The sequence below is a fragment of the Netta rufina genome (genome assembly GCF_964035555.1).
Source record: "Netta rufina genome assembly, chromosome: 20".
In the NCBI taxonomy this organism is placed as follows: Eukaryota; Metazoa; Chordata; class Aves; order Anseriformes; family Anatidae; genus Netta; species Netta rufina.
The window spans coordinates 10,991,152-11,017,290 of record NC_140144.1 but is presented as its reverse complement, the minus strand read 5'-3'; the positions used below and the strand labels follow the sequence as shown (position 1 = coordinate 11,017,290).

Below are 26,139 nucleotides of genomic sequence, written 5' to 3'. Positions count from 1 at the left end.
ACACTCTAATAATACTGCAGTCCCTCAACTGCCACATGCGCGTTTGTAGGAGCAGTACGGAGCTCAAATGAATGGGGAGAAGCTGGTGTCACTGCGCTTGGATGTACAGGAGAGCAGAGGAAGCTTCTGCTTGGCAGAGCATGGTTCTTTCCAGTGTTTGGTCGTGGGACAAATGCTGTAGTTGTCACATAAGGAGTCTCCTTTCTTTTTCAAAATCATGGAAATTCTTTGGCCCCAGGAAAAGGTGAACTGCCCTAAAAGAGTGACTCCTCTTATGGAAAAGCACCCAACCTGTGCACAGGTTTTTAGGCAATCAATGAAGATGGATCTTTTTCCTCCTGTGAAGAACAATCTGTGACAATTTGTTGACTGCTGGATTAGGAGTGAGATATATGATGCACCATCCTGGTGATTCTGGTGGTCCAATTCACCATAGGTCATGAAAAAATTATTATTATAGTATGATTATTTGAAACCAAATAGCTTCTTCACTTTCCTCATAAATTGCATTAAAGACTGATGTAAGTGCTTGCACCATTTGGCTATAACGGCAAGATAGTTAGGTGGCCACAGGGTGGCTTCCTTCAGAATCTCGTGGGGAAAAAACAATGCTCTCAGGTAATGCTGTGGCACGGGGTTTTGAGCAGTCATATTAGAGGCCCTGCTACCTGGACTTTACATACACAATGGTAAGCTGTATTTCTAACATACATAAAAGCTTTCAGAAATAAAATGATAACACAATTTTTAAAGAAGATGTTTTTGGTTTGTTTTTTTTTTTTTTTTTTTTTTTTTGCTATCTAATATTGATTCTAAACTCTCAACAGATGAAAAATCCAAATACATTTTTATATGGCTATGAAAAACCCTCCATATTAATTATACATCAGTATAATTTTATTATGCTTTGCTACTTTCTTGGTTTTAATTCAGTAAATATATTTCCTTGTTATGCTGAGTATTTGTTGAGTGGAGGAAATTTGTGCCCTTATGGCAGATGCACAGCAGACTTCAGCATTAACATAACTCATTAAAATAAGATAAAAGTAGAGCTGCAAAGCAATCTCTGTCTTTTGCCAACAAGGTTGTGAAAAAAGGAAATTTCACTCAATTCGATATATGAAAGTCTAATCTTCCTGAACTGTGGAGAGAACAGAGTAGACGTTACTGACTTGTTTGTGCAGGTTAACCAGCTGGGTCTGAGGCAGCTGAGCAGAATACACAAAATTTGGGTGACCATGTGTCATATTTTGGGAACCTTAAGTAAAATTACCTTCTGAGATGATGAAAGGTTCACCTGTATTAGCAAAACTTGCAGAAACCAAATGCGTTTTATATTGATAACACACAATTTGCCACAGTTTTCAACCTGTTTCTCAGTAACATGGTTAAAATCTGAAAATAAACTGCAGTTTACTGAACTCTTTATAAGTTTTATTTATCTATGTATTTTGGAAGGGAAGTAAATAAAATGGGCAGTGGGTTCATATGTATTCAGACAAAGCTTTTTTCAATACTTAATCCTCTGAACTTTGCAGGGTGAACCCATCACTTTTTGTGAAGAAACATTTGTGTCCCATCGTTCTGCTGTCATGAGGCAGTTTCTTCAGAATGCCATTCAGCTTCAGCTCTTCAAGCAGGTACTGTCTTAATTGTGCTAATATAGAAGCAGATTCTTTTACAGTACAACTTCTTTTTGTTGTTGTTGCTTTTGTTTTTACGTTCCTATGTGTTACTGTGTTCCTATATGCCATGATCTGTCAGCCACGTAATGAGGAAAATTCATGTAGTCAGCAGCATCTTAATTCCTGCCTGCTGGCCTTTCTCATGTTCAGGTGATAAGGCTTTATGTATTTTAAGAGATGTATTCTTCCCCCTCCAAATATCTCTGTGCTCAGTTTTGGTATTAGCATAGCTGGACCCAATGTATCTGCTATAAACTTTGTACAGAAAACATTTTACTGTTAAATGTGGTATTACTGCTACAAAAAACCTGAAAAACGTCTATAGACAAACATATTTCTTTAATGAAGTAGCATACCTTTTTGAATTGGTAAACATTTTGCCAAATTTTGTTGTATTTTGATTCTATGTGGGATTCCTTCCTGAAAAGAATATTGTGCTTACTGTTGAAAATGCAGAATAATAAAATCTTTCTGAAATTTAAGCGATATGTTTAAGCTCTCTTTTAACGTTGATGTTGTAGTTCATTGATGGCCGCCTGGATCTTCTTAACTCTGGAGAGGGCTTCAGTGATGTTTTTGAAGAAGAGATTAATACCGGAGAATATGCAGGTAATTTCAGAGCCTGTCCTGGTTGTGGGACATCATGACATAATGGGTCATTATGGTTGTTCACCTGTGTAACAATCAACAATGATCCCTTTGTAGGCTGAAGTATCATAAGTTATTTTTTTCTTTCCTCTTTAAGGAACTTTGTCTGAGTAATGTATTGTAGTTTAAATTAAGTTCATTTGGCTTTACAAAACCTCATCTTTACCACTTGCTGAAGTACAACTGAGAGAGTTCCTGCAGTGTAGGATACTGAAAAAACCTTGGCTTTATCCTGGATCACCTCAAATTTCTTTTACCAAACTTAAAAATCTCAGCATTCTCAAATGTCTGAAAGACAACTCAGATAAACATAGAAATTCCTCTCAGCAAGCAAAAGAAAAACTATAGATATCAATTTTTGGTTTTGTTGTTTAAATTAAAATGATTGTTGTTCTGATCTGTAGTATTCACGTTGCTAGAACCACTAAGTGCTAGCACTTTGAATTTCTATCTTGTTTCCCGTTTGGTACCATTATAGTCTGTTTTGTACTTTTTTTCTTGTGATTCTGTCTAGGTAGTGACAAATTGTACCACCAGTGGCTCTCTACAGTAAGGGTAAGAACACAATATTCTTCCAACAGATGCTCTAACTCTTACTGGACCGTTGAACAGTTCTATATGGCTGTTAACCTCTATCCCCATGAACAAGACTAACCTGTTTCCTGCAGTGTTTAGCTGTGACCAACTTGAGTTTAGCCGTGAGAAGCTAATGCACTCTTCAGGTGAAATAAAGAACAGAAGAAAAAATACGATAAAAAAAAATCACTATAGGAATTCTCACATTTTTTAATATCACTATATACCTGCCTTAAAGACAGGTAGGAGTAAGTTGTCCTTTCAGAAAATAATGTGTTTTTTTTTTTTTCTTTCAAATAGTAAAGAAAAGGGACCATTAATAAACCAATAAGCAGTTTGTAAAGCTAAATGGTGTGAAGTGCTGAATGGAGGCAACACTATTTGGATGTTTGGTTTTTTTTGTATTACCTAAGTTTAGTGCTCTAGTCCTATAAATTAAAATGGAAATACTTCTAGAGGATAATATGTTATTGTAGATAATAATTGACACCTGATTTTAAAAGTCTCTTTTAAACCAATGTGATGTATCAAAAAATAAAATATTTCTCTTTTAAGGGTATGAGTCAGTAGGAAAGGTTGATTTGTTTTGTGACTGACTTGTTTTTTTGCAGCATTTCATTTGCCTTTTGTCCTTGTTATGAAAGGAAGTATTTTTCTTATAGAAGAAGCTGGGTTCAATATTATCTTGATAATTTTGAAGTAACCATACGTTATAATTGGAATGTGAAAAATTCCATCATATAGTTAGATGGGTAAATATACATACATTATATATATTAAATGCATAGGATGACAAGTAATTTTAAAATCATTGGAATGGTGACAGTTGATATAAAAATCTATGTAATTACATTTGGCATTTCATAACTTTTGTTAAAGATTAACTGTTCTTTTACATTAAGTGGTAAATCTTGAAACTTTTTTTTTCTGCATCTGATGTCTGGAAATTCAATTTTGCACTGAAATCAGGAAACAAAATTTTCTAAGATTTTATTCTTTCAATTTTACCCATCTCCATTATATATCAAATAAGGTACTACACGGCAACATTCAATGATTTTATGGAAGATGTATAAAACACCAACTAGACTAACAGATTATTCTGTATGACATATTGCTGCCTTATGACTTCTATCATGTTCACCACATGCAATTCAGTTTTTCTAGAATTCTTTATGACTGTAGTCATATTTATTTTTCCCTCAGTTTATCCGTTTATCAGCTATTTAGATCTTAGAAAGGCAGCATGCTTTTCATAATAGTGCCATGGGATTGTTAAAAGGAAAATTTTAAAAAGATCTTATTTTTTCAGACTGAATGTGCAGGGTTTCCTGAAACTGAATTTTCTGCCTCAGATACTAATTTGGTGGGATACTTTTTTCTTGAATATGTTTAGGATTTTAATGTGATATATAGGACACTCTTGAGGGTGAGTAGAACAGTCATAGAATACTTTCTTATGAGATGACATCTAGGACAAGTGCTCTTGTTATTAGGAGAAACTGATGCTTTTTAATTTGAAAACTTCTGTATTAGACAGACCCAAAGTTCCTCTGGAAAAACAGATAGAAAGATTAAATATGTTGTTAATTGTGTTCTTTTTCTTCTAATTTACAATTTTAATACCTACCTATGCTGATAAACATGGTTATCACTTTGCTAAAGTCAAGAATGGTGTTAATGGACTGCTGTTTGATTTAAGGAGCTTTAATAAAATTTATTCCATTGTTACTATAATTATAGAAAGGAAGTGGAGCCATTTTAAATACAGTAAAGACCAAGGCTAACCCTGCCATGAAGACTGTCTATAAGTTTGTAAGTATCAAGTACTGGCTTACTGCTGTGATAAGAGTCTAATTATGATTCTGTTTTAACCTTCCAAATGAAACTCAAGACTTAAATTCATTTTTATTGGACTCACAAAATTACTTAAAATATTCATTCATTTCTATTTAAATTTTAAATGGAAAAGTCATTTTGAAATTTAAACATAATTAAAATGCAAAAGAGAATGAGAACTTGTGATTTCTTTTGTAAGTATAGATGAAACATTCTATTTATTAAATAGAAGTATTTCTGGAAAATGGTGCCTATATGCTCTACTAAGCAGCTCTACCATCTCATCATTACTCAGTTGGAAATCATTGTTACCTCAGGTTTCTCTGCTTGCAGCTACATCGAAATAAGGGAATCCTCTCATTTTCCAAATTGTTCCGTCTTTTCTAAATGTCAATTAATTTTCCCTAGAGATTTCTTATACCTGCTTATTTAGGTTCTGACTTACAGAGTTGCTCTTTAAATGAAAATGTTTTCAGTTCTGTTAACAAACAGCTAGTATGTTTCTGTATCGTCATGCGTGGCTGTCAGCTTCGCTGTGCAAGATGAAACAACATAGAAACAAGTGAGGATTTCTGTAAGACCAATTTTAGGAAATAATGCTACAAAAAGCATTGGAACAACTATTCACATTTTTTTCCTGTCATTTTCAACTGAGAGAGATGAGTAGGATGAGATTGACTCTACTAAATGGAACAGACATCCAGAATACTGCAAGGAGGAATTTTGCAGGCTTACTATGACTATTGATCGTTAACTCGTAGCAAAGATAAACACTTAGAGTGGAAGACAGAGGGTGTGGAATGTGAAGAAAAGAAAGATGTCTCAGGCATCAAAATGGAGAAAGCAAAATTTCTGAGAAATTGAATGTGTGCTTATTTTTTATTAGTAATATTTTAGTTTTCTATTTGTTTCAGTATGTTTTGAGTATCCTGTTTAAATTTTTTCCTAGCCATTTTTAGTAACTGGAGAAGGTGAATCTTGATGCACTGAAATCAAGCATTGTCACTGCTGGAAATAGAAGGGGATTTTAACTTAAATTAATTTTTCATGCAGGCAAAAGATCATGCAAAAATGGGAATAAAAGAAGTGAAAAACCGCTTGAAGCAAAAGGTACTTGAAGTTCTTATTCAAAATGTATAAGCACCACGTATGAAATACTTAGCCACAAAAAGCATTATGTGATCAATAGGAAGCTGTTTGATACAGTGTTGTTAGCACACTTCAAAATGCATTACCAGCTGTCCTGGATTTTTCACACTGTTATAAATATTCACAGACAAAAAAAAAAAAAAAAAAACTGTCTTCAAATACATTAAGGTTCTGACTTAAACCTACAAAAGCCAGAAAATTGCATGTTCTGTTTGGAGTGGTCCTCTCCTGTCCATTGTGTTGGGGCATTGTAGGGACTCTACATGAACTGGGAGATCCTTCCTACTGTAATGGCAGTGAACTTTTTTCCAAATGGCATATCGTTATTTCTACAGTAATCTCTCATGAAAAATATCATAGTCTCCCTCATTGAGAAAAAGCTTTATACATTTCATGAGCATATACTGTAAAGTTTAGGCACAAAGGAATTAAATTAGAATTGGTGTTCATTTCAAATCCGATTTTTTTAGCAAAAAATATTCAAATTATTTGTTGTTCTTTGAATCTGTTTTTGTTTGTAAACAGTGCAATTCCAAGAATGCTGAATTGTGTTTGAGGAGAGTTTTGCCCAATGCTTGTTGCTCCTTTTAAGCCAGAAGCATGGTCATTTTGATGCATATTTTATGGATGAACTGTTCATTCTGATATAGGTTTATTTCATATATTCTATTTATTTTGTGCAGCAGAGCTACTAGTATGTTTTAGAAAAACAAGATAGCTAATCCGTTAGTATAAGTGAAGTTCTTATTTAGAATTTTTATTCAATTTGTTGCATAATAGTTGTGTTTTTTTTTTAATCTATGCCATCTCAGTATTTTTTCACTACATTTCTAAACCATCATCTTAAGACAGCACTGCAAATGTTTTAGTACAGCAATAGAAATCTGCCTACACATGTCCACAAAATATTAATATGAAGGGACTGTTCTGTAACCAGGTTATAAACTCATGAAGTTAACTGCATGTACAACGCAAATACTGTTCACACTAAGTACTCTAGCAAATTGCTAGAGATTTTTGAGAAAGATAAGACTGCTTCAGATGTTTTTGGTTATATTTCATTTTTTCACATTTACTGCTTTGTATGTGACCATTTTGGGTGTAACATGAAAATATTAATTAGAAACATGAAACGGTTTTCTTGTGTGTGGAAATTTTTATGTTATTCCATGTTTCACTTCTGGACGTAACCTTCATGAATAATAAAATGTTTGCCCTTCTCATGTTCATTTCTAAAGCAGTTGGTGGTGTGTGAAATGACCGGATTGTTTTTCTGTATTTTAAACGCTAATATAATTGTATGCCATTCCGTGACATTTGTATAAAAGGCTGAGAAACATTCATTCATTGTTTTGTTCTATTATTTTTGTTTCCCTAGTCCTTCAAGAAACAAACATTCTTTTTTAAAAACACATAACATCTACAAAAGCATGGCCAAATTTCACCTGCTTTACTGTATGGCATCTCCATAAGATATTTAAACATGCTTGTTCAACATATGCTTTCACAACAGCTTAAAAGACTTCTGTGAGTAGTTGATGCATACTACTCTACCTCTCTTTCTTCAGTAAGTCTGTTCTTTTCTGCCCTATTCTGTTCTCCATTTTAAGTGCAGTATAAGAAGATAAATCTAAAAAGAGGTGTTGCTCTAAGGTGATAAAAATAACAAACTGTTTTGGCCACCTTCATGTATTCTTTTTTAATCTAAATATTCTGCTCATTTGATAAATCTGTTAGATGAAAATTGGTGAGGATTCACTAAGAATGTTGTATTTTTCATGTATTTACTTGCAGCATGTGCAAGTGTTTTGTGTTTGAAATTCTGGTGGTGTTAAATACTAAATTTTGCAAAATTTGGGGTGCTAGTCTTTCATCTTCCGTGGATAACCTAAGGTTGTTTTTAAACTGAACTTACTGTCCACTGCATTTAAAAATATTATTTCCCATTATTAATACAAAAAGTATGCCGACCATTGGTAAGGAAGTCAAATATAAACATCCTTTTTACAGTTTTCACTGCCAAATATGCGCAGCTTCTATACAAGATAGAATTTAAAAATGCAATAAAGCTAGAGGTCTGCTTCCTACAACTCTGCATAGCAATGATGACCTCTTAAATATAATCAAGAGCCCATTTTGCCCTTGGTCTGCTCCAGTCTTGGGTTTGAATTGCAAATGGGAAATGCAGGATTGACCTGTTGAGAGGTCACTGTGGCGTGTGTAAGGTCCTTCTTTAATATGATAGTAGAGATTGAATGGGGCTCTATTTCCATCCCTTGTTCATTTGTGGTACAGTATTTCAAAGCAACAGAAATAGTTTTCAGAGGATTCTTATGAGTGGTAGCAAATAATTGTTAATAGATACAGCATGGTAGCTGTATTTTTTATCTGTTACAGTACCTTTTTCTTCTTTTTCTTTATTTCTGTCGTTCTTTCTCTCTTTCATTCTTTTTTTTTTTTTCCCCTTTTGTGAAGGCTGCTTTTTCCATTTCACAAATGGACCATGGTGGTCAAGTCACTTGGTTACTGGCTTGTTTGAAGCTTAACTACATAGAATTAGGAAGAAGGAGGAATGCGAATAGTACCGTCCTCAACTTTCAGTAAGGAGAATGTAACTTACTGAAAGCTTATGGATAAGACAATTTGTGTAAATGGTAGGGCACTTGGTATTAATGTATTCAACATTATTTTACTTGCTAGAGCTCTGTGTGGCTCTAGTTAATGTCTGTTATCAATGGGCTGTTGTCAGTGCTTTATTATCAGTACAGCTAGAAACGTCTCATTTAGAGGTTTATAAAATAACCCAAGGAATCCATCTAAAGGTTCTGGCATAAGTTTCTCGTGCTTCTAGTAGATGGTATTTGTATTTCGCTATATAAGGTTCTGAGAAAAATTAATAATGCATATTTAAGCTGATGAAACCCATATTCAGCTTAAACTACATATGCATAAATACATCTTACTCATGCTGTCAAGTTCCTCCTCTAAAATAAATAGGTAGCAAAAACTATTCCTGGACAGACATTCGTTAGGGGAAGCACAATCTATATGTGGAGTTAGTTGTGGAGATAGGTAGTTGTCATTCTCTTTTTCCAGTAATTAATAAAATATTTTTTTTCCTCAAGCAAAAGGTCTTTTTGTGTTTAATAATATTCAGATTATCCTTTCTTTTCATTAAAGCGACCCTGAGGCATTACTAGGTTTTTGTATTTCTGGAGAATCTTTTTGAGCAATGAACATGTTTATCACCTTCCATTTTTTTGGCTATCTGTTTCGACAGGAATAGGACTAATGCTTTTTGTTGTCTTGAATAGTATATATGACTTCGGGTAGTTTAGGAATGTCTTGCTGGCTTATACAAAATCCCACTTTGGGGACATGTCAGAACTGAGCAGTCAGACTTCGGACATACCTGCGCAGAACGATGCATTGCAGTACAAAGAACTGCTCATGAGCACCAGCCAAACAGCTACACTTACACAGCATGGCTTCAGGTGGAAGTCCTAACAGTGCTCTCAAAAGCAACGTAGAAACATGAGGCAGCTTTCTCACTAGAAATCCTCTCCATCAGATGGCATGCACATGCCTACCCTTTTTTTCTGTTTGTACTAGGAATGGTGACTGCTTTTTTTTAAGGCCATCCTGTGCTATGGGCCACTGTAGTGCTTCGGTTGTTCAGGTGCTCAAACTGAAGAATTGCTCTTACAAGTAGACATTTGCAAGCCCTGATATTTTACTGAAACTGAAGTTCAGAATCAGTTTCTCCTGCTTTCCTGTTTGAGGTTTTCTGTCTTGTACTTCCCACTGATTTCTGAATACCTGTATTCAAAGTCTGTTAGTGGACTGCAGGTATGTCACAGGTGGCTGTGAAAGAGAGTTGTCTACTTTCCGGTTGTAGAATTGCCAAACACTCTGACATTGAATCATTGCAAAGCTACGTGGGACCCTTATTTGGGACATTTAAAATCAGGTTTCTGTTTTTATTTGATTCAAAGTGAGCTTCTGTGAAGCACATTTTGCTTCGATGACTGAAGCCGTGCTGTTGATTTGTCTGCTTCTTTGGAATTTTGAAAAAATAAAGAGGTGTCAAATTAGTTAATTCTCATATTTTATAAAATAAAAAGTAAAAGGATTTTTGACTGAAATCTGCTGCAGTTTCTTTGAAAGACTGTATAACAAACCATGGAAATACGGTTTAGGAACAGGTTATCTTTTTTTTTATTCAATTATATCATCAGAGAAATACAGCAAATCTGTAGCAATAAAAGCAGCAAGGATTTGCAGTGATCGTTAAACATCTTAGGGGATTTTGCTTAGTGGCTTAAGCTGTTTATATCTTTATCTCCTCCCTTTCCAACTATTCTTATGCCCATACTTTTGCATCTGTTTCTAAGTTTTTCTAAAATTTTGCCTGTTTTGGAAGGTGCTTTGCTTTCCGTTGATTCCCAGCTGTCTATTGCCATGGTTGGGGCTACAGCTCCAGTGGAAACTTCGTGGTGCTTGGAATGTTGCCTGCTCAGTACAGGTCAGGTGTCCTCCAATATGCTAGACAAATTTTCGGTATGTGCAGAACAGGTCTGAAGCTTGGTGTACGTGTAACATGGCTATGCATGTCTAGAAATACTTAAATGAGGTTTTTATTTCATTTTGTTACGTTTCAGAAGAGACTCTGTTGCTGCCGTAGTTTAAGCCAGATCCCTTGGTTTTCTTGGTTTTCCCTATTGCTGTTCTGGAGCTTAAGTAGGAATTTGACAGAAACTTGTGTTTCTCATCACTGAGTTGTTCGGGGTCTCTGTTACTAATTCAGTGCACTTTGTAGTATTTTATAAAGACAAGGCAGCATTGTGCTGCTGGTGGAGGGAGAGGGGAGGAAAAAGTTTTTCTCTCTGGTTTGTCCTTAAGAAGTTGTTAATTTCCCCGCGATCCTTATGCCCATATTGGTGAACCAGTGCTCTACCAGCTGGATCTAAAAAGGTCTCTTGGCTTCTCTGTGGAGCAGACAAAGCCCCTTAGAAAGTCCATCCAGCTTTTTGTTTCATTTGACCTAAACACATTAGGTCAGTCTGTGTCCAAAGGAACCATTTCTAATTGGCCATCAGCTTACATGTCTCATTATTGTACCTTAGCAAGACGGAAACTTGAGGGGGCATGTCAAAGGTCAGTGAATCAAAGCAATGTCTGTGTCAGCAGCCAACCTTAGGTCAGTCTTGCAGAGCTACAGTGTGTGCAGGTTTCTCTCTATATTTACCAAGCATTATTTCCTTGACATTGTTGCAAAGAGATTTAAGGTTTGGGGCCCACTGCGTTAGAGAATGTTTCTCAACTGACTTTCAAACTCTTCTGCTTTACTGATTCCTTATGTCTGCATGCCTTTGTCTTTTTCAAAACCTATGTTAGACATACCATACATACACTTGCCAAGTCTTGTAACCTAGGTTGATGGGTCACTTTACTTCTGAAGATGAGGAGTAATGTCAAAAGCAAAGCAAAACAAAACAAAAAAGCATCCAGCTAGGCAGCAGTTTGTTTTTATACAATCTCCTGAAGGCATACTCAGTATACACAGACTCAAAGATGAAATACAAAGCTAACTAAGCTGTGAGTTTGATCTCTCCTTGCCACTTCCACAAGTAATTGTTCTATTACAAATCATTCTGTGAAGTACATAAGTAGAATTACTGTTTTCATTTAGGTTTTCAAAATAACAGAATAGCACTGTTTCCAGGTTTCTGTTAACTTTGTTCTCAGAACGGGAATGTTCGGTTCACTGTATATATTTCCTGGCTTTTTCATGTTTAAGTCAGACATTTTATTGAATGTATCTGTTTGCATGCAGCATTGGTATTTGGAGGAGAGAATGGTTGTGTACAAAACCTTTGATAAAGTACAACAAAATGTTTTATTCTATTGATTTTTCCTTTTCTGTTCTTTGTTTTTATTTCCTAATGTCAAAATGGTTAGCCAGTGTTATCTAGCGTCTCCATTGTGCACCCTACCCTTAAACGAGAATGTTCTGAGCCATGCTATTCACCTTTTGCTACCATACAGGATGTTGCTGAGAATGGGTGTTCTACAGCACCAGAGCAGTCTCTACCAAGGACAGCACCTTCTCCATTGGTTGAAAAGAAGGACCCTAAACTAAGAGAGGACAGAAGACCAATCACAGTACATTTTGGTCAGGTATGTGTTGGGGTTAGGTTTCTTTAAATTGTGTGGCTCAGGAAAGAGCAGAAATAGTTCAGAGAAAAGTCAAAATAATAAATATGCCATTTGTTTCTTTATTTTATGCAACTGAATGATATTGTTACAGGTTTATGATTGTTGTATCTGTATAAATGGGATTCTAAAACCTGATTTTCTGGGGCTTGCTGATTCCTTTTGTTCATATGATGATTTTGAAGAAAATAAATTCCAAGTTAATTGTGGGCAGGGAAAAAGGCATTATTATTATAGCAATTTTAAAAAGCTATTGTACAGTTGTTTTTTTATTTTTTTTTAGTATGCAAGGTACTGTAGTCCTCAGGATTGAGGATGTGTCATTTAAAATGTTCTCTGTTACCTAGCCAGGTCATTAGTGTCAATATGGAACATCCAACTAGTAAAGAATTTTAACGTTCTTTGGTAATTAAATGTAATAAACAAAAATGAAAAAAATCAAATAATAGCTTGTGTACTCTGTATTTCAGTATTGACAACCAAGTTGTGCACGTTAGTTACTCTTAAAATGTTTCTTTCAACATGTTTGCAAAAGAGTGTTGAGAGTTTTAGTTGTGTGTTTTTAAGAGCTATTTATTTTGAAAGTGCTTTTCCGTGATAATCACAGTAAATTCAACATAAAGTGTTTGCTATTAGTTTGCCAGTATTACTTTACTCAAGAATAATATAATTTATTTGCATTCCTTTCTTTCTCTTTGTCTGTTTTGATAGTATTATGATTGGAAAACAGAAGTTAATGTTTTATTTCTTCTAAGGAAACACAGTGTGACTGTAAAACAATTGTATAATGAATGGGAATTATAAAATATGAAGCAAGCCAGATTTCAGATAAGTATTTATTAATAGAAACAAGTCAGTATAACTGCACTGGCTGCTTAGGTATTAGGCAGAGGTGCATAAGATATAATCATTGCTCAGAGCAATGTTGTCTGTATCGTTTCAGAATTTGATTCATTTCTTTCAGAACTTTTTCGAGTGTGCTAAATGTAAGTTCTTGGAGGCTTTTTTTTTTTTTTTTTTTTAACAGATTCTCTTCCAATTAAATATTTGCAGTAGCAATTTATTTTTCACTTACTTTCTGTGCCAATACAGTTGAAAGGAATTGGGGCTACTGGAGAAACATAGCCATCTAATTCTGGCAGGAAAACATGACATTTCATTTAGAACAGTCAAAAATCTGATAATATTATGATCTATGTTCAGGTTTTGCCTTTAGATTTTTATGAAGGATGGTTCAAACATTTTGGTAGATTTCTGAAATATATTATCAAGTGGAAACTGTGAATTTAAATTCAAGAGATTTTTTTTTAATGGTCACTTTCTCTGTGTCAAAAGAAACACACACTGGCTATGGTGAGAGACTCGCTTACTAAATGCTTATTGCTGTCATTATGTTACAAATGTCAGTTTCCAAAAAATCTTCCAACTTAGCAGTGTAGGGCTATCTCACTTAGACCCTTTATCATGTCTTGAGTTCTTTTTTCCTGATAGCCCAGTGCCAAACTGAAAATTAAATCATGCTTTCATTCAAAAGGAAAATGTGTTCAGGTTTATGAAATATAAATTAAGACTATTGGGAGGGGGAAAAAGCAGCATTTACTGTTTAAATGCGAGATGGTTTCTAACTAGTGATTAAAGAGAGAGATTTTAGTGTCACTTTTAACTCTGTCTGAATACAGTAGGTGGGAACAATTAAAAAGCCACAAGAACTCTGAAATAAGGGCTGTTTGTGCATTCACAGTTCTTATAAACTGAAGAGGATGAAAGAGGCTTTTTTCTCATTGTCACTTGCTTTCCGTGTCTGCTAGTATTATGCTGGTGTATATGGCAAAGGCAGACTTTTTTAAAATGCATGCATGCGGATTAGGGTCAAGCCCTATGTATCAGTAATGCAGTAAGCCTCGTCCATACCACTGCAGTGAGAGAGCCTACCAACAGCAGCGAGATGCTTTAATTGAGACATGCTGTCAAAGTGACAAACACATTTGCATACAGTCTATTTATTTTCGTTGGAAAGGTCTGCAGTCTGCTGTTGGTTGAACATTCTTAATCAGCTCGCTGTAAGTGAGCCGGCAGCTAGCTGTCCTATGCTAGGTGCTTCTCTTCATTACATGACAGATTAGCTAAAGGGGGATGGGCTGGCAAGCCAGCAGCAACCTTTAATTTTAACTCATTATCTCTCAACATATAGTGAGTTAGCTTCTAGCTTTTCCAAGTACAGTTGTGTATGCGCAGTTGTTAGGGTACAAAAAATGCCAATAAAATATCTTGAAATGCCTTTGGATGTATAGCGCTTCAGCCGATCATTCTAAAACATTTAGCAGCAATTATCTAACTGTATGAGATTTTGTAGCGTTGTAGCTCATCTTGGTGCATGGTTATCAGGCATTGTTTGAGAGGGCTGTTTATTATGAAATTGTTTTAACGGTGGATTCTGTAATGGTAAGACATTGTAGAAAAGCTCTCCTTGACTATGAGAAGGATTTTAGCCAGATAGCCTAGGACAATAAAATAAAGATTTGAACAAAGTATTCTTATTAAGGCTATAAGAGACTATGCAGCTACTCAACAAGTAGCAAGAGCGATACAGGGAACCAGGGTTTCATGAATGTGAGGAAGGGGGGAACAATTTGCAAACCCCTAGAAATGCACAAATTATTATATATAGTACTGAAGATTACTGTCTGTTTGGGGGAAAACTGAGGTTAATTATAGTAGAAGATACAGTGTTACAAGGAACATTCTTTGTGAATATCTTATTATTGCGTGCTTTCTTCCTGCTTTTTGCCTTATAACCTGACCAAAACTTACTTAAAACATCTCAATACTTACTGCATGTTCAATCACTGCCAAAACTGACCTTGGGATCTTTCCCAGTGCTGCCAGGCAGTACAGGCACTGTTAGCCCACCAACATGTGGGTTCAACAGGAGAGGGTGGAACAATTAATACAAGTAATGTGTAACTCAGTTATTTGTAGCTTTTGCTTCCATGCATGCATTTACACTTTTTAGGTAGAGTACGTGTATTTAGATTTGTCATCTTTTGTCTGTGTGGATAATAAGTACTGTACTTTGTCACTGTGGTTGTTTTGAACACATTCCTTGAACACGCAAGCAGCTATTAGTGTCTACTGTCACAGGACCCACAGCTTGAACCCTTGAGGTCAGTTGTCATACTGGACCTGGTTAGGCTTTTTGTTGGTCTTTCCTTTTGGTTGCTGCCCTAATGACTGCAGATATTTTGGTTCTCTTTATTGTTCTTTTATCTTTTTAATTTTATCTTTTTATTTTCAAAATACAGGTCTTTTCATAGTGTTTTTTTTCAGATTCTGAGCTTACATTAATACTGCTAAAGTCGTGTGTTTTTGCTACAAATGTCTGCTTCCATCACTGTTATATTATTGGCTAGCTACAATGATAAGGATGCTACACAGAGCGTAACATTAAGCAGTCTTAGAGCTCTTCCACTCTGTGATTTTCATTTACTGATTGATATGTATAGCATTTGAATGTTGTCTGATTCCAGAAGTATGTTATCTGGGGAGCTTTTAATATCTCTACACCCTAAATGAACATGACTATTTATTAGCTGCCTTTATGATCCCTCCCCCTAAGCCCCTCAAAACAAGAAATGGAGTAGGGCATTTTCATTATTTTCTTTTTATAAGACTGAGCTATCCTGATAAAGTACTTTGTTTCTTGGGGAGCTTTAGAGGCACAAGTCTCAAATACCCCATTCAAATATTTGGATAAGGAATATTTATACACATTACATATGTTATATACAAAAAGCAAAGAATTTGGGAAATGTAGGCATCTCTTTAATGATGGTGATTGTTACTTTTTCAAGTAACACAAGCAGCTCTTCACAATAGCTTGCTGGGTTTTTAATGAGCAGCAGCCTTTCTCAGAACTTCTGTGTTTATTTTTGCATTATCTAAAGGGACACACACACACACACACATATAAAATCAGTGATTTTGCAAAGGGAGGAAGATAGTTTAATATCAAAATCTGGTATTTTAGAATCCCTTTCCTTCATAAGACAGTTTTTTTACTGTGCTTCTAGTACACTGGAAAAACACCTACCATGTCTGTGTACGACAGCTAGGAGAAAAAATGTTGTATGATTTTTAAATGTTTAAAACTTTACTTAGGTCAGTGGACACACTGACAGGTCACTTTAACTATTGCAATTGTGTGTCCTGTTATGTATAGCTGTGGTTTCATTAGAACCTGTAGCTTTGTGCAGTCTGAGGTTGTGGGTGCTACGTGGTCAAACAGAACACTTATGTTTGGCAGAGTTGCAGCTCTCTTGGGGAGTAAAGAGAACACTTTATTTTCAAAAAATATACTTGTTTGTTTTTGTACACCCTTTTTGTTATAACACACTTCTTTTTTCTTTTACCTACCTTTCGTGTAATGAAGTTTCTGCTCTCCATAGTACTTCCTACCACTTTACCAGAATTAAGTCTTGCAGCTCCTGTTGAACGCTGCACTGACTGTTCCTACAAGAACCTTCTAGTTCATACAAGATCATTACCTATGCCCAGTCTTCACATCAGTCTTTGGGAGGTGATGTGGGTGAGCCTAGGTTCTTTAAAAATAAATGTACATTTGGGAAGATTCCTTCTCTGGAGCTTTTAGTCAGTAGTGCAACTGGTCTGGTAGAGTTAAAACAACAAATGATGATAAGATGCTAAAATCATTGTTGGGGAAGTGTGTCATTTCATTAGAAGCAAGATATACTGGGAGATCTATTCAGCTCTGTAATTATTTCTAGTACAATTAGAATGTCTTTTATCAGCTTTGGTATGTTTATGTTTTTGTGGCTTATTTATATTTACCAGAAAATAGAATATTTTATTCTGTTTATGTGACAAAAGGTAAAGCCTAACAGAATACAAAAGACTCTTCCAAGTGTGTCTTTACTTAAGAGATTCAATCATATTCTATTATCAATGCAGACTAGGGAGAATTAGTATTTCAGGGACTAATGTTAATAATAAAGAAACAAGTAGAAAATATACTCATGTAGTAAAGCAGTTTATCAGACTGTGAAAAGATTTGTTCAAAGTTCTTTTCTGAGCTGATTCTTCTAGCTATTAAACTTTCATAGGACATAAAATTGAAATTGCCAGCTTATTTGCTGTTTTGTTCATTTGCTGTGAAGGAACTATACAGACTTGTACATTTTTTCCATTCATAATCTGCACCTAACATGCAGAATGAAGAACTCTGCTTTATAGGGCAGGTTTCTTCTTCAAGAAGATTAAACAGCATTAAGAGGTCAGGAGGAGGATGGGGAGAGACCCAGCCAGCTACATTCCAGAAATGCAAAACTGGATCGATGAGGACAGAGGCAAGCGGAGGGAGGGATTATCTCCAGTGTAAAAGAGATCAAGTAAGGAAGGGAGGAGGGCTGCTTTGCCAGACCCTGTGACTCCCTTCACACCCAAGTGCATTGGAATAATAGCAGATTCCCCTGGATAACAGCAAGCATTGTGTGGAACTGTGGTAGAAACCAAAGGGGAAAGGGGAAAACAAGTTCATTTTGTGATATTTATGCAACTGTATGCTACAATGGCAGAGCCAGCCTCTCATTCTCCTTGCCACTCTTAACTATCCTGACAACAGAGATAATTAAGAAAATGAGCTTCCATTCTTCTCTTCCCCACTGATGAGCAATATGGCTTCCCTGCTCTTTCGGCTGAACCAGAGTTTTCTCCCTATCTCTGTTCAATTATTTATGGATTTAGTAAAAGTATAAGTCTGATTCTTAAAAATTCTTCTGTCTTCAGAAAACGTAATTCCTACCCTCGTTTCTTCTCACTACTGTCTTTGACTGTTCCTTTCGGAAAGGACTTCAGTGTTGCAAAATAGAAGTCAGTTGGTGAGAAATGAAAATGTGTTGGCCCAGAAGCACTTGTCCATCTAATGTCTGCTTGAGACGACTGAAATGTCTTACCAGGTTCTTAGGGGACAGTGTTTTTAGTAAGGGGAATAAAAACAATGTCAATGGACAAGAAAATAATTCATTTGATTGAAATTCTGCTTTGTGATGTGCAAGATTTGCAGAAATGACAATCCATGGGATAAGAATTATCTAAATAAAAGGCCTGCACTCTTGTCATGCGTGTAAATATTTGACAAGTGAGACCTGGCTCTCTCTTTACAAAGATATACACCACCTGCAGAGCATACCCAAAGGTTACTGCCTCTCATGCAAACACTTGCCAGTATTTCGTAATGAGCAACCAGACAGGTATGTCATCTTTGGCTGCAACAGCAATACATGCATGTAGCTCCTATTACATAGGAATTCAGACTTTGCAGTAAGATTTTGTGGCTCCAGTACTACATCTAGCAGAAGCGTTCATTTCAAGAAGCATATTCTGGGCTTTGGCTTTTACTATTTGCCAACTGTCTTGGCATTGCAAGTACTTCTTAGACAGCGGTGATAGAATAAATTCACTGCCCTGGTTACACACAAGTCATATGCCATAATGGTTGGACGTATGGAGAAAATACTGTAGTTGAGCTGACCTCCTAGGACTCTATGACAAGCAGTAGCAGCTGTAACATGTCTGTGCAGAATTTCCTTGTTAGTCCTGTTATGTTGAGGAACCCATAAATACATTGTAGAGAATATCTTGGTCCATCACTGCTGGCATGTGGAAGCAGAATTGTGCTTTATAAATAATACATACATATAAAATAAATACATCAGTGCATGCAAGGCTGACCAAATCATCTAGATTGACAACTTGAGAAAAAGCTCAGCGAGTCTTATGGATGACTTGCTTAGTGTATCAGTGCAGATCAGCATCCAGAAGCTTCTTACGTGTTACTTTGCAGTTAGGCCAGAACTGTTTGAATCGACCTCTGATGCCCCTGGATTAAACTAGAATGTAGAAGGGAGAGAATATGAGAAACATACGATTCTCCAAACTGCTAAGTCCTCTGTGATTGCTTATTTGGCCAGGCATTTGTTGGATTTACCCTTCAGAGCTGGTCTGATTAACACCTAGTAAAATGGTTGCACGGTGCTATGCTACACATACAGGAGCCATGTAATTTTGTATGTTTATATGGGGGAATATCACCCTAATTATGCAGACTTCATGAGTGAATGATGAAGCTGAGCCAAACAGATAGTCATTGCTGTTTATAGAATTCCTTAAATGAGAGACCAGCTCTCTCTCTTTCTCTTTTTTAATATAAGTATTCTGCTTGCTAGAGAGGAATAGCTGCTAATAGATAATAAGGGATATGTCTGTTTTCCAACACTTTAAATCATGTGGGTTGTGTGATCTTGGTTTGAATTCCACTATCAGGCCCACAGAAAGCCCAGTGTAAAACTGACAAAATGACCGGTTAAAGAAGAAAACAGGCAAAAATAGTGTGATTTTTTTTCTTTATATTTAAAATTGCATTGCTGTATTTTCCAGTGTTTTAAATGAAAAATATATGTAGTTAGTTCCATGTTGACAATGTCCTTGAGGATTTGACAGTGAGATTTTCCAGCAGTTGCTCTTCGTTAGAATCCTGGTGGTGTTTAATAAGGCAGCCGAACTGCTGGCACCTTCGGTTCTTGTTTGTTCTCCGAGGGCTCGGGGCTGCTGCAGTAAGCACATCGACCAGGGCTGATCATTACAAGGGCGTACGCCACCATGAATAAAAATGTCACACGTTTTCCCATCTCACAGCGGTACAAAATGTCAGTCCTGTCAAACAGACATTGCAGGTAGCAGTGAGCAGTCAGTACAAATTGGGAAGCCGAATATTCCCCCAGCTTTCTGATATTCTTCATTTGAAACAGAAGAAAAACAGTTGTTAACCTATTAGCTGTGATTTTAAACTCTGCTGAGATAGTAGATGGATAGACTTTAACACATAGGGATAAATATATTCCTGGGGTCTGGGATTTTTTGCAACAAATCTCTCCATCCATGTATGTTGAGAAACAGGCAGAATGAAAAGAAGCCACTATAAAATACACCTCATTTTGGTAGAAGTCCTTTGGAAATTTGAAAGTCTGCTCTATGAGATTCTTTCTCAAAACTCTTCCCTGTTTATCTTTGTGAATAGTTCTGAAAAACTTCCTTGCTGTTTTGCTGGGAATCCAGAACGAGCAGTTTTCTTTCCTGGTCTTTTCATCCTGAAATAAAGTAACAGGTGATTGTGATTTCCGTACAAATGAGAGTTCTGCTGCTTTCAGACATTACGCAGATCATATAAGGTAGAGTCCATGGGATATGTTATCTTCTGGATGTTAGATCTGTGTTAGCACTATGAGCACAGCTATGTGTTCACTGAGTTATCCATCAGGATTTGAGGGATTGAAATTGTCAATGCAGGATTCTGCCATTATTGCAGTGACTAGAAAAAATGTGGTGCAAAGGAAGAATACCAAAAAAAAATTGGTACAAAGTCACCAGTGGTTGCTCTAAGGAGGGGGAGAGCAAATAAAAGGGGCTGCAGTGGTCTATGTAAAAGTGTGTGTCTCAAAGAAATTCACTTAGAAGTTTAGTTAGTAGGTAGAAATTTCTTTGGTTTTGCTCTGACATCTCAGTAACAGAAAACAGCTGTATGCATTTGAGCTAGTGAATTGTTACAAATTACTCTCTTAGCCGAAGAACTATAAATGCTGAAGCAAACTGCAAAAAGGAAGGATCAGAGAGGATGCAGAAATGATTAACAGAAACAGAATGATTAGAAAGTGTATTAACTAATGCCAGCCTGCTCCTGGCTTACGCAATTTACCTGTCTGCAATGATTCTTAGTCATCTAGGTCCTTAATACATTTAAAGAAAATAGGAAACAAAGTGGAACTTTTTTTTGAACTAGAACCACTCTAGATTTGATTGAAATAATTTATATTCTGCAGGAATATCTTTGCATGGGAAGAGATATGCACCGCGTATAGCTTAATTTACAGTGGTTTTTAAACTGTGGTCTGCAGGCTCCTGGGATCTGTGCCAGGTAAATAAGAGGCTGTTGACAGTTCCCTCCTTTGGAAAATTTCAGGGATCTTCAAACTGCAAGTGTTGAATCACATCAGTTTAATACAGTTAGTTTTTTTTACAGTGTTTTAAAAGAACTGGATACGCATACAGATGGGAGGAGTTCAAGGTTTATTCTCAACTGCACAACAGATAAGTGAAATAGAAGAACTAAGTGGTCATAATCTGAAACTACAGTGGTATCATCTTTCATGGGTTCATACTGCTCCTTTTTACAGTACGTGAATTCCTCTGTCACTGGAGCTAGGAAGTAATCAAAAGTCTTGACAAGTCTTTAAACTACAGATACTATTACAAGTTAACCACTACAACATAGTATTCCTCCCATCAACATCATATAAGAACACATGTTGCTTTGGGGCACGGCCTGAAAATGTCTCTGTTCAACACTTACTGCACATACAGAAAAATATATCCATCTAATTCATGAAATGCTTCCTATTTTCTGTAATTGCAGACAGAAGAAATAAAATATTCAATTCTACAACCAAGGGATTTACTATTTAAACCACATGTTTTTGGAATAGCATAAATTGTAAACAGTAATATTCTACAGAAGTAGTGTAACCTGTGCTTCTAGGATTTTCTTGTCCCTTGTACTCTTCCATAGCAAGCAGATTAAAGGGGATAGCTAAGAGCCCTATTTGCTTCATTGTGGTGGAACACTTTAACTTGACAAGATATTCATGATCTGAGATCATGCTCCTGCTCTCATTTTTGGTTTTAGGAGTGATCTGTATCTGGCTAGTAACCTGCAAGTCCTAGACTTAAAGCAAACTATGTATGTTGTACATTATAATATTTAGTATTTTTAAATGTTAGCTCTTCCAGGATTGTTTGCTCAGTGAGAGACGAATAGATGGATGTTACAGACGTTACCAAAAGAGGATGGGTTATCAGTGCTCTGTGTCTTGATGCACTGTAAAAAGTCAATGTTTACCCTTAATGAGGAATGACAGAATTGGTCTCGGCCAAGAGGCAGAGGAAGCAAAAGTAGACTTTCAGAAAACCCCTTCCTTCCCTTTCTGTAAAATGCAAGTTTCTTCTCTGTGAAGCTGGGATGGATCTACATATCTTTGGCAGTACCCTAGGACGCTAGGTGTGACTCAGGCCTGAAATAAGGATCTTTATTCTGCTTTAGGGAAAACAGGAGCTTATAGGCTCCTTTGACTTCTCTTACTGTCTGGTTCTCTGTTATGTAATGAAAGATTCCTGGCTAGAAAGGTTAGGGGAATAGTCCTTGTTTTTCTCATTAAACATTCAATTGTGGCAGACTCTTCCCTTTCAAAAAATTTTGGCACAGCTGTAGGCATTACTACATTTTTGCCAAATTCACACTACCCTCCCAATCTACAAATATGGCTTGAAGAATAAGACATCCCTTAAAGAAAAAAAAAAAAAAAAAGATATTTTTTTTTTTTTATCACAGGACCCAACAGATTTCTGTTGAAGTATTTCAGAGTGTAAATTAAAAATATATGCTGTAAAGCATACGCTGTTCTTGTCATCCCAGTTTGTGAGCTGTGCATATGGGAGTATGTAAAAAGCAGTGTGTGTGCTGTGCAGGGATCTGGATGGGTAATAAAACAGCTGCCTCATAGATTCCATCTGCTTTCTGTACTGAATCTTTTTAGGTACCATACATTTTTCAGTGTTTTTATTCCCCTTACCACCCCCCCTTTTTTTTTTATTGAGTGTTTGCGTGAGGTTTAGCATATTTTTCCAAAGTCAGCACTTCGGATCCTTTGCAGCATGATGTGTTTGAGCACGGATGCATTCAGGACAGTGCATCTTTCTTTCATGTCTCCTTGTCTTTAAAACATACAAACAGTTTTTAAACCAGACCTGTATTTCCAAAGAAAGTAAGATACTTATGTAGAAAAGTTTTGCTTTGGAAATCATTAGAAACAGTACTAACTTGAGAGTGAGAAACACTTCCTTGTGTATGTACTGACAAACCAGTTTTCATCTAGTTGTGTTTCCTTTATGCATCTATTCCTAGTTGCACTTGTTGCTGCGTATGAAGTAACACCTCTAATTTACTGATGAAAGCAGTGTTTTGAATACCACCTTAACAAAAAAGATCTCAACAGACATCCACAGTTAAGTTTGAGATAATACTCTGTTCACAAAATGTTACTTCACAGAACAAAAGTGATCTTTTTGTAATGTTTTCCTTGGTATAAAAAAATGAAATAGCTGTATTGTGAAAGTTCCTTAGTTATGTAATAGGTACTTTATGATCTGTGGGATGTATAATTTTTAAATATTCTCTTTTACACTGTAAAAATACTGTAAGATTCTTTTTTGCTTCCTCCAGCATCTCGTAGCTTAAAATTGCTTGTCTGGTAATTAGTAAAAACAGTGCCAGATCTGCAGTCATAAAATTGGCTTCCTGCAAATTTTCTTTGTGTCTTGTTGCTTCAGAAGTATTTAGAATAAGACAATTAAGAAAATATCTAGAGTAAAAAGGTATGCTGGTAAACAGCTATGGGTAAGAAAGTGCTAATTTAGACATTTCTTCCCTTCGAAGAAGAAAAAAAAAAACTGTATTATACACATTTAGGAACACACCTAGAATAGCAATTTAGTGGCTTTTAGCAATTTAGCTATGTGCTGTTTTGTACCCATTCATCCTTACAGCACAGGTAATTAAGTTGGTATTCCAACACAGCTTCCCCTACTGACCTTTCAGAAACAATGTGTTTTGCTGCATTAACAAATTAGCTTCAAATCAGTGGCTTTTCCAGTAAATATGGTCTTCATATAATTCAAATATCCTGGCTTATCCCATTCTTCTGACAGATACTAACATCAACATTAAAAATGAAGCTCTGGCAAAGGACAAATAACTGTTACCTGATAGTGGACCTCCATGTCAGCTACTCCTCACTGCCCTTTGCCTCTGCTCTCAGAACTTCTCATTCCCTTTCCTTCTCTCCTGCCTTTCTTTACTGTCCAACTAATTTCCCATGTTGCAGAACCTTGCCCATAAATGTAGCATTTGAAACTTCTGCTGAAGTATGCTGCGTGCTGCTTCTTATATAGACACACCTTGCATTGTTTTGTCTTCCTACTTGAAGAGAAGAATGCTGGTAAGAGGTGGCTGCAGGTATGATATCACTCCTGAGCTTCTGATTTTATCTTGTGTTTAAAAAAGTCTATCTGAATTTCTACAACAACAGCAAAATCTGTCACTTAAGAGTCCCCAAATAAGATGGACACTTACCTCAGTAAGTGTCGATAACTCATGTGATTGCGTTTACTATAAAACTTGAGAAATTCTGTCTTCAGAAGTTAGTGGTTCTGAAATCAAGTAATTCAATGAGAATCTCAGCTTATGTTTAAGAAGAGAGTTTTTGACCCTCTTGAAACCAGAGAAAACTTTAACACAACGTCAACTTACCCTTATCCCTCAGAGACCAAAAGGAAAAAAAAAAAAAAGCATGTATAGTTTTGATTTCAAGGCCAACAACGTGATGTTTTAAGGTCTGAAATCATAATTCTTGGTCAATTATGACTAATAGGAATAACAAATCAGTGCTGAGTGTGGTTTGGCTACACGTAAGGAATATGAAATGAGATGATAGTCCTATTAAACTCCTCTAGACTGTACTGGCATATGTAATGTTCTTTTTCTTTTGTGTGCTATTTGACTATTGTATGGGTATTTGGCCATTAACATTAGTAGTTCAACTTAAAAGGATACTCATGTTGGTGGCTCTTTTAACGCAAAGTGGAATTTTCAGATCTCCCAAAATATTTAAAACTTTATTGCCATTGACTACTCTAACAGCGATGTCGTAGATAATTAAGTAATCCTGTCACACATTTTCTCAGACATATTTTTCCTCCAGCATGTATGTGGGTGAGCAAGTAAAGTTCAGTTGTACGTGTCCTTGCAGTGACTATAATCAATATATTGACCAGCTCGCTAGGAGATAATCCTCAGTTGCTGTGTTGTCTGTCTGTCTTGCTCTCTGAAGGGCCTGCCTTTGTCACACTTTTTTAGAAGCTTAAATAATACTGCCACTGCTCAATCAGTTAATACTGTTGATGCTACAGTCTTGCAGTGTTTCAATAAAAAAAAAAAAAAAAAGTCCTGTTTTGTTTTTTGCTGTGGAAAGGAAAAACTGATTCCCTAATCAAAGCAGCTTCCAGGGCTGTAGTATGGTCTTTGAAACAAACAAATATGATCAGTGATACAAACTAACACTGGAGAAATAATAACATCAACTTCTTTGTGAAATGTTAAGTGATACCTTGTAATTCATATCAATAAAATCATATTTGTCCAGAATTTTAAAAGTTGTGGAAAACAAGTTGCTCAAGACATTGCTAGCCATGGCTTTAGGAAAATGCTTAAATTTCCCACCTAGATAACTTACTCAATAATTTTCTAATATAGAAATGTCCACAATTTTTAGGTAACTAAATGTGAAAAAATAGAGAAATGAAGCATATATGCAGGAAGCTTTTTTTTTTTTTTTTTTTTTTTTAAAAAAAAAAAAAGTGAATAGTACTTGCATCTTGTTTTCCTGCTTCATCAAGTAGTTTGTCTAAGTAGCTATGTATGAAGTGGAGGAAGTGGATGTCTTTTAAAGGAACTAGAAAAGTGCAGATTTCAGATTTTCTCAGCTGTTCCATTATACTTCTGAAACATAATGGAAAATAAGTATGCCATGTCACGTAACAAAAGTTAACTATATTTTAAATTTGTGCTTTCAGCCTGGGTAGGTAAGAGGGGAAGATGCACAGCACTACAATTCTGTGACTGAATTGCATAATAAAAGGTACAGAAGAGAAACAGTGTGGAAGGGCTAACAATAGCTCACCACTGGCATTTCTTTCTATTTTTCTTTGTTTTCATGGTCACTTTCTTGGAAAATATGGTGGGAAGCTCTCTCAGCTCTCTATTCCAGGTATCTTTTTTTTTTTTTTTTTTTTCTCCCATCACTAACCCCAACACTCACCCCAAAAAGCTGAGCTGAGTGCATGT

At 35.9% G+C, this 26,139-nt stretch overlaps 1 protein-coding gene across 6 annotated transcripts in view; it reads left to right on the top strand.

Annotated features, from left to right (window-relative positions):
- The window catches only part of DENND1A (DENN domain containing 1A), a 191,089-nt gene that overhangs the window by 144,291 nt on the left and 20,659 nt on the right, over window positions 1-26,139 (top strand). For all 6 annotated transcript variants that reach the window (XM_084298882.1, XM_084298879.1, XM_084298881.1 and 3 more), the window contains exons 14-19: window positions 1,539-1,640; window positions 2,207-2,294; window positions 2,848-2,888; window positions 4,653-4,724; window positions 5,802-5,858; window positions 11,946-12,077. In XM_084298882.1, coding sequence (XP_084155008.1) covers window positions 1,539-1,640; window positions 2,207-2,294; window positions 2,848-2,888; window positions 4,653-4,724; window positions 5,802-5,858; window positions 11,946-12,077 — 492 coding nt within the window. The remainder of the gene's footprint in view (window positions 1-1,538; window positions 1,641-2,206; window positions 2,295-2,847; window positions 2,889-4,652; window positions 4,725-5,801; window positions 5,859-11,945; window positions 12,078-26,139) is intronic.